Source organism: Rhyacophila brunnea, unplaced genomic scaffold, assembly GCF_057557595.1.
Source record: "Rhyacophila brunnea isolate RB1 unplaced genomic scaffold, BYU_Rbru_1.0 scaffold_1, whole genome shotgun sequence".
NCBI classification, from domain to species: domain Eukaryota; kingdom Metazoa; phylum Arthropoda; class Insecta; order Trichoptera; family Rhyacophilidae; genus Rhyacophila; species Rhyacophila brunnea.
In genome coordinates, this window is record NW_028232751.1 from 52,228,964 (window position 1) to 52,238,126 (window position 9,163).

At 35.6% G+C, this 9,163-nt stretch overlaps 2 protein-coding genes across 2 annotated transcripts; one reads left to right on the forward strand and one right to left on the reverse strand.

The window, feature by feature from the left end:
- The first annotated feature begins 214 nt into the window (after nt 1-214).
- On the forward strand, nt 215-5,385 carry LOC147079940 (uncharacterized). The gene is made up of 3 exons (XM_085945944.1): nt 215-240; nt 3,107-4,422; nt 4,639-5,385. The coding sequence occupies exons 1-2, from the start codon at nt 215-217 to the stop codon at nt 3,573-3,575; spliced, it is 495 nt and encodes a 164-aa protein (XP_085802070.1). The 3' UTR covers nt 3,576-4,422; nt 4,639-5,385.
- Nucleotides 5,386-5,402: 17 nt separating this feature from the next.
- On the reverse strand, nt 5,403-8,044 carry LOC147079941 (uncharacterized). Its single transcript, XM_085950076.1, has 5 exons — nt 7,932-8,044; nt 7,507-7,653; nt 7,108-7,275; nt 6,287-6,373; nt 5,403-5,898 (listed from the first exon to the last, which is right to left on the reverse strand). Exons 1-5 carry the CDS (start codon nt 7,965-7,967, stop codon nt 5,827-5,829), a joined length of 510 nt encoding a protein of 169 aa, XP_085806202.1. The 5' UTR covers nt 7,968-8,044; the 3' UTR covers nt 5,403-5,826.
- Between the last annotated feature and the right edge of the window lie 1,119 nt (nt 8,045-9,163).

The following is a 9,163-nucleotide window of genomic DNA, read 5'->3' on the forward strand; positions in this document are numbered from 1 at the left end:
GGCATAGCTTCTTTAAATTTCATTTAAGTGACATTTGAATATAATTTTATTTAGTAAAAAGCTTGACATGAAGTGAGTTCCGGCACCTTTTTTTTTAAAAAAAAAAGCCCTGATTATTCCTATAAACTGGTGGGGGGCTACAGCAAAATAAATTGTAACAGCAAAAACGATTAACAATCACAGATTTGAAAACTTATCGTTGTCATGAAACGCGATGTGTCCTAAGATTGTGCACGGCCTGTTTGAATGTTAGTTGGTTTTGGCCGTGTTCGGAATTTTGTACGTATGCACTTCCTGTGAAACGTTGTATCAGAAATATAATAATAATTATGGTCGTATATTAAAGACCGCCCAACCTATTTGGGTCGTATATTACTGAGATAAAATTCATGTCAAAATAAAATACGGTTCTTGTCGGTATAGTGTTTGTAAGTATATAAAATTATTGATCAAATAAAAAAACATAAATTAATCTAATTTTGGTGCATGGCCCACACAAAGAGTGAGTTGACAGGACTCTTGCCTATGGGCCCAGGCTCAGGGGGGCCGACGTGGCAGTTCAACCAGGTAAGTGAGATAAATACAAATTTGCTCTAACAGTAAAAAAAAAAGTATACTTACTAGGTAGTTTACTATGTTGGTATTAATATTTTAAAACATGTGATTGTAGGTTACAATTTATTATTATTATATCAATGCTTGACAAATAATAAAATTATTCTTAAACCGACAACAAACCATAAAATTCAAGTGGGTGTATTAATAAATACAAAAAATCGCAAAACATACAATAAATACCATTTGAAAAAACGCTTTTTCAGAGTATCACACTTTCTTTGAGCTTAGCGATAGGTAGGGGGGGGCACCAAAGATCCTGGTCTGGGGTCACCCTTCAGGGTGTGGGGTTCATGTTTTGGTGTATAAATTGTTTTACGTGTGGTGCGCCGCGGAATTCTGGGAAGACCTTTGGTGCGCCGTGGGTGAGAAAAGGTTGCGGAGCACTGCTTTAAACCACAGGTTATCAAACTTATTTTGACCACCGCCCACATTGAGATGTAAAAAAATCTAGTGCCCCCTAGATGTATCTATAGTCTAAGAGTGCCCCCCATATTAATCAACTTACCTTTTTACATTACCATCTGTTGCGTATCTTAAAAACAGTTATTGCAAATATAATTTTTAAGCATGCATTATTATATGGATAGGATAGAGAGGGTGTGACTCATATCCTATTTCTGAGATCAAAAAATGTTTCAATGAGAGGAAATAAAACTCATACTTAATCATATTTAGAAGTATTTTTAAAAATAAGGCTTTGAATATAAAACTTACTCGTATCTAACGTGAAGGATGAATCTTTGGATAGGGTTGGGATCGCCGCGATCGACCGAAAATTTTTGTATGAAAAACCATGGACTACGTACCTACATGAGATATAAAGCTGCATCCACATTATTACATGCGTAAGCGACACTATTTAACCGTCTATACGGGACTCCAAGTATTCGAGTAGTAAATCGCATCTCAAGTGGTGTCGTTTAGATTCCATAAAATTTTTCTGCCGTCGCCCCTCTAGATTTCCTTAACGCCCTCTAATTTTCATTGAACCTTCTACTGCTCCCCTCAAAGCCTCCAGCGCCCACAAGGGGGCGTTATCTCCCACTTTGAGAAAAACTGCTTTTGACAGTCTACTAACAATAATCTTACCACACAACACACACATACAAGCCTTTGCTGACGATACAGAAAAAGACACCGAGGAACTGGAATCAAAAACCAACAGTGTGCTCCAAAAAGTAAATTAGTAGGGAGAAGATGCAAAACTAACTTTCTCAGATATGAAGCGCTTACTTTCAAAAGCGGCTAAAATGGTTTATGCAATTTTGAGATAAATTGAAATAACTTAACACGCTCGGTACCGCAAACGAGAATCCTCGTTATATCAATAATTACGCTGAGTACCGCGCGCGAGGATCCTCGTTTTGTTGCGCGTTTTTAAATAAATATGTTTACTGTGACATCTATGTATTTTCAACGAAAACATTTGACATATCCTGTTAGATTATAAAATTCAGTACCGACTGGTATAGATAAAATATCGATATCTGTTTTACCTTCAGTGATATTATTAAAATAAAAATCACAATTTTATTATTATGAGACGCCATTTTTGATCATTCTTTCGTGTGACTTTACCGAATTATGTACTGATTTTGAAGACGAAAATTACAGTAATAAGCAATAAAGGGATTCAATAAGGTAAGAGAAATAATTTATCTATGATATTTTATATAAATATTTATGGTTTCTGGCAATATAAATTAATTTTACATGTTTCTTCATTCTCGTAACTTTACTGTCAAAATTTCCGAATGCAAAGTTTGAATGTTCTCATTATTTACCAATCCCTTGATAATGTGCCGATATATTACTTTATAAGCTTAGAATATTGAATTATTATGAATAATCTATATAATTATATGTGTTTAAACGAGTATTTAGTTGATTTCACGTATTTTTCCAACATTCAAAATTTGTTGACTAATGGCGATTTCGTTGTTGTTCATAGGTGTTCCAAACCAACCGATTTGCCTCCAGAAGACAAAAATAAGCAAAAAAAAGATTGAATAAGGTAAGATAAATAATGTATCTATGATATTTTATATGTTTATTGATGGTTTCTAGCAATTTAAATTAATTTTACGTGTTTATTCGTACACGATACTTTACTGTCAAAATTTCCGAATGCAAAGTTTGAATGTTCGCATTATTTGCCAAATAGGTACTTGATAATGTGCCGATATATTACTTTATAAGCCTAGAATATTGAATTATTATAAATATTCTATATAATTATATGTGTTTGAACGAGTATTTAGTTAATTCCACGTGTTTTCCCAACATTCAAAATTCGTTTACTAATGGCGATTTTTTTGTTGTTTACAACTAATGCAAACCAACCGATTTGCCACATTATATACGTCACAAGGTAATAATTTATACGCAAAATATAATTTATATAAGATAATCGAACATTTTGATAAAGCCACATGTTTCCCAAGAATTAAATTCTGTTTACTAATGTGGAATTTTGTTTTGATTCCAGCCTATTGTCACTCATTGAAATAGAGGCCTTTGGAACAGACGACTCTGAGCAGGATTATGCATTCGAGTTATTATATGACTCTGATTCAGATGTTCTACTGGATGCCACCACCGATGTCGCAGACATCACCCATTTCACTGCCGGCCACTCGAGCAACTTTGAGGACGACTTCAACGGTTTCATTGACCGCATTGCAGAGGTGCTAGATGAAACCAGTATGGTGTCAGGAGTCGACACGTCCGAGGACCTACTCCCTGGCCCATTTCGGACAGAAACCAGAGGTCGAGCGGGTCGACGGCGTGGAAGAGGAAGTAGAAGCGGTCGTCCCAGAGGCAGCCGAGGAGGACATGCGAGGTTTAGTGCCAGTGTTACTGAACCGTGGTCAACAGAAGACTACACTCCAGCACCTGGACCGTTTACTGCTGACCCAAGTGTAAAAGTGAATGTTGACGTTCAATCAGTTCATTGATTATTAAAAAATGTAACCCTAGTCGTAAGTTAGAATTTAAAGATTTTTTAGTAGAGTATTCAATTTCTTTAATGTCTATTGGTACCGATGTCTCGTCTTCTCCGGCTCTGAGGCGTCATGTGACGCTAGATTCGCCTGTAAGATTATCTGGAGACATGTCCAGACATACCTTACAGGCGATTCTAGTGACGCGGAAAAAGCATATCCAACAAGGCTATGCAAGGTATGTGCCAAAGATTAAAAAAAAGAGGCGAGACTCGGTACTTGTGTAAAGAGTGTGATGTTCCTCTTCACAAAGGCATCTGCTGGCAGAAATATCACACTATTCGTAATTATTAAACTGTTTTTGATTGTTCCTGAAAGTTTTATTTAAATATTCCCACAAATAAGCCAATAAACCAAGATTATATCATTTACTAGAAAAAACCAATTTCACTCAAATTTGTCCGGGAATAGGGGTAAACTTTATAAAAACCTGCCGGGGCTGAAAGTGTTAATAAATGTTATTTCAATTTATAAGACGAATATAATGTTTATCAATAAAAGCAAAATACGGCCACCACAAATGGAGAGGTGTCGGCGCGTGATCGTCCAGGATGGAGGAAGTTTTTGAAGGAGGCCAAAACCCGCCAAAGGTTGAGTGATGATACTTACAACATGTTTGTAGTCTTTTGTTCCAGACTCTAGGAAACTGTGTGTGCATGCCTGCCAGTATTCGATATTTTGTTATTTAGTATTTCGTGAGGTTTATGAAAGGCTCTAAGACCCCTTTTTAATATCGGCAATCGTTAATGACATGCCACCCTAATTAAGAAGTGTTCACACATGGAGAGCAGTCATCATCTCAGTTTGAATCTTTTTAAATAGGCTCTCAAGGCTGGTTCAGACTGGTCGAGTAATTAAGTCGAGTAGCGAGTGATTCAGTTACCACTAAATTATTTACTAATGAAAAGTGTCCGAACACAGTACATTAGTGTGTAACGTGTCACCGAACGGAAAAAATGGATCATCTCGATTTAATGATTTTACTAAATTTAGTTTAGTTACTAAATTACTTGACCAGTTTGAACCGGCCTTCAGTGCTCTGTGGACTCTTGTCATGTAATGATGTGTTTGTGTAGATTTTGGTGAATATTGTATACTTAGTAATTAAAATAAATCACAATAATATTATGTGGTACTGATTTCCCATAATTTAATAATCATGATGACCGGTTTCGTTTGTGTTAAATTGCATGGTTCGAATATTGTGTTTTATTTCAATTACTGCAATGTTTTTTCATCAAGAAATCAGGCGTCTAATAACAAAAACTGATAAGTTACACGTCATAACGATTAAAACCTAACAAAACAGTGCAAATTCACATTATGAGAAAAACATTTAATAACGATTTATAGAAACCAAGTATTTAAAATGATATAAATAAATTTATCATGTATTTATTGCAACAAGGCCTTCATCAGTTAATAGAAATGGGCATACTGTCCTAGTTTGAAAATGAAAGAAAAAATGTTAAAACCAATAAGTTACACTTGACGCAGAGAAACATCATTTACCACTATTATTGATCATAATAGATTTTTGAGTTTCCACCGCGTGTTCATCCTCCTTCTTTTGCCGACGTTTTGGGCTCGTTGCAGAGCCCATTCCCAAGAGAGAAGGAAGAACACACAGCTGAGACCCAAAAATTCATTACGATAACAAAGAACCGTGAATATCTGTTATTAAATTATCGGTTTTTATAATCAGACGCCACAATTGACAGTCGATATTTAAAGAATATGTATATCAAAAGGGAAATGGAATGTGAAATAAAAAGGCAGAAAATAATTGCAAAAGTTTATTAAATTTTTTAATATAACAACAATATCAATGTCTACTAAAACGAGACATTCGATCACAGCAAATAAGTTTCATACTATATATTTATCTACTATCCACAGTCAAGATTTTATCACATATTAAATGGCAAGGTAATTCAAAATTGACTATAAAACTATATTAATATCACGTGAATAGTAAGTACCCAGTAGTAAATTGTAAGTTTTTAAATATTATATCTTAAATTATGACAAGAATAGTATTGCTAATCAAAAAACTCCTAAAATTACAAATTCAAGTGTTTGATAACTTTTTAAACATTAACAATAATATAATAATAACTAAGTAGTCTTGTAAATTCTTTAAAGTCTTCATTCTCGTCTTACATATTAGCGTAGTACGGTATGGTATTGGCAGGTTCAGGACAATTTAGTCTGAGTCGTCGGAGATAATTATTACCTCCGCCCGATTATACTTTACCCACCCACGGGTTTCATATACCTGAAAAAAAAAAGAAATAGAAACATTAGACTTTTTGCTTTAAAACTCTAAAGAATGTATACAACAGCACAACGCACAATTAATTATTGATTCCTAATTATTGATGACTAATCTCGACAACAGATGACATTAGGAGTATGATAGTTTAAATCATTAATATCTCAAAATTAAGAATAAGGATAATGCTATTTTTCCAGAGAAGGGTTCAATTATTACTCGTGTGCCACTATATTTGACAAGATAATCAGAAATGTCGGCAGAAACATCTCCGCAAGACAATGCTGATCGAAGATTTATACTCGTAAATTGGCTAGGTATCAAATATTTTTGTTAGTCATTACAACCATGCACTCAATGATTATCAAAAACAATTAAAATAATAACTTACTCCCGTGAACTCCGGCGCTAGCCGAACCCGTCTTCTCCTAGGCCTCCTCGGCTCGCCATTTGGCACTAGCCGCGGCCGTCCCCTTCTCTGTAACAAAGAAAAGCATGTTGTAAGTGATATTATCAAATAATTAAGAGTCAGTTTTTTAGTATTGACCGACACACACCTGCCTGTAAACAAATGCACACTGTTTAAATGCTGTTTTAATTAAATTGAGCAAAATACTGTCCAGATTATATTTAAGTCGATAGCAATGCTTACAGTGTTTCTGTGAGTGCACTCGTATAGAGGTAAAAGTATACAGACAATTGTACAATTTATTTACACGAATGTGTACATCGGCCTGTGCTAGAGTTATTAAAAAATGTGGCAATATATAATAGAAAAGTATTGCAAACTACACATACGATAATAATATGGCGATGGGGCTTTAATAATTAAATAATGTTATTCAGAGACAAAATCTAATCAAAATATAGATATTAAATACCCGGCTATCGTGTGATAGATAATTTTTATCGATACCATTTTCATTCAGATTTAACTTTCAAGACGGCAGCTCAATATTTTATTTTGAATAAAAATAACGTTAGGAAAGTCAACAAAAACAAATTTGAATCCGCCTAATACAACGATAAATATTTCAAAGTATTACGCAACCCGAATGCAATATAAATTATCATACAAACAAAATAAATTATGTGTTACGTCGGCGTGTCACACGCCAAAAATACACTCTGATCTGTTTTCCCAAACACGCCTAAAGAAGTATAACTTCAAAAAAACTACTTAAATATATTTAATTTTAAAAAATTGCTTACCCTCGCCACCAATGGCTGCGGCTCTTCGGGTTGTATTTGGACATTATTATACCGCGGGGGGGGCAGTACTTCCCCTTGAGCCATCTCTGGCGATGCCGGTTGGTGTCGCCTCACCACCTCTCTGGCCCCTAATCCTTCCCAGAAACGGATTATATCTGCCACAGGGCTCTGAAAATAAAGAAAAATACATTTTTAGCTGTGAAAAAATTATAGTACTACAATAATACGGTTTAAGTTTGAATGATATTATACAGAAACAAAATCACAAGCACCGTCACAAAATATAGATATTAAATCGTGCCAAAAATGGAGCAGAAAATGTTTAATAAACAACAATCCTAATGTTGTTAAAAAACCTACTTAAATATATTAGAAAACATATACAAAATAGCTGTGTACCGATGGCGACTCTGGGAGGTGCTGGTCTGCGAGGGGCTCGTCTGCGAGGGGCTCGTCTGCGTGGGGCTGGTCATTCACCAACACAGCCGGCACCACCACGTCTCTGGACGGCGCTCTTCCCCGTCCTTGCACTTCATCGGCAATGCTCTGAAAATAAGGAAAAATACAAATTTAGTTATGCGTGGTATTTTTTACTTAACGGGAGACCAATTTCAAATATGAATTTCATATTTCAAGTATTTACGCTAACTAAGTTACGGAACACTGCTACAGAAGATGACATTCTAAATAATCTTACTAATTTACTTCGAAATGTCTTTTACAATCTTAGAAAAATACAAAAACGTCAAAAAAATACTTGTGTATTAATGTAAGAATCAAAATGAACGTATGCAATGAATTATTAGAAAAGTTTTTTCGCTTACCCGTTCCGATTCAGGGGTATTTCTACTTCTTGGCATATTTAATAACTCAGATCTTAAAGCGCACCGCACAATGACAAATACCGACCGACTTCAACGATAACAATTGTCAGACTGACGTCTGACGTTCTTTATTTGCAATTTTCAAACAATAGATAAAAGATAGAGTATTGTGGTAATAAACAAAAATATTTGCGAGACTATGAATATCTATGATTTATGAATAATTATTAGTAAATTATAATAAAACTCTATATTTAAAATATGTTTTCTTCTTCCGATAGATTTTTTTTTATCTCCTACCTAAAAATATTGAAAGGAGTTTTACCTACCATTAAAACTCTTATTATTCTTGTTGACTCTGAAGTCCCTTGAGATGTTGATCGTATTTTTGCCTTGTGTTCTTCTGTGCTGGCCCCTTTTCTTCTCGATTATTCACCTCTCTGGTTGCTCATCTTGTTTTACCGGCTGGCATGACTGACGCTTGTATCGTGGCGTGCTTTGTCTTTGGTTATTCAATTTGATATGTCTCAAGGAAACCAGGTAGGTGTTCTCTGGACTTCAGAGTCAACGAGAATAATAAGAGTTTTAATGGTAGGTAAAACTCCTTTCATTATTCGCTATTGACTCTGAAGTCCCTTGAGATATCTGTTTGTTATCACCTGGTAAAGCAAGATAGATCCTGCAAGATAAGGTGGATGAACCCAACATGAGAATTAGGTATAGCATCTCCTTGCTTTTAGGCTCAGTGCACCGGGCTGAACAGAGAGGTCAATATATTTTGTTCCCCCGCTGTAGAAGTATGTGTGTCTATCGGTCTCTGGTAAAATGTTTTAAGAGTAGCTTCTTGGCGCCAATTACCTCTCTGCAGGATGTCATCTATGGGGTAGTTCTCTAACCAATTTAGAGAGGCGACCGCTGATCAAGTACTGCCTGGTGATTCCTGTACCCCTGCATCAGCGAGTACTGACTTCACCCAATTTCCAATGACTGCTCGAGTCGCCGGTTTTGGGGGGCCTTGTGACGAGATAAATAATGCCGGAATATTACCACCCTCTTCTCTTCTCTCATTGGAAACGCAGATAAGTTTTCGTAGCCAAAATACTGGATCGATGTTTTGGCAGCTGGAAGCGCTTAATTTCCATCCAGATTGGCGGTGCCTTGATGTGTCTGTCTTGGAACCAAACACTGGCCATAGAATTATATGGTCACCATTATCGACTAGGCCATTATCT

Bases quoted from the DNA above. Each gene is read 5' to 3' on its own strand.
- LOC147079940 (XM_085945944.1), top strand. From the start codon at position 215: ATGTGTCCTAAGATTGTGCACGGCCT. The intron at 241-3,106 runs GTTTGAATGTTA...TTTTGATTCCAG, and splicing joins CCTAAGATTGTGCACGGCCT to CCTATTGTCACTCATTGAAA.
- LOC147079941 (XM_085950076.1), bottom strand. From the start codon at position 7,967: ATGCCAAGAAGTAGAAATACCCCTGAATCGGAACGG. The intron at 7,276-7,506 runs GTACACAGCTAT...CTTTATTTTCAG, and splicing joins ACCTCCCAGAGTCGCCATCG to AGCCCTGTGGCAGATATAAT. The intron at 5,899-6,286 runs GTAAGTTATTAT...TTTTTTTTTCAG, and splicing joins TAGCGCCGGAGTTCACGGGA to GTATATGAAACCCGTGGGTG.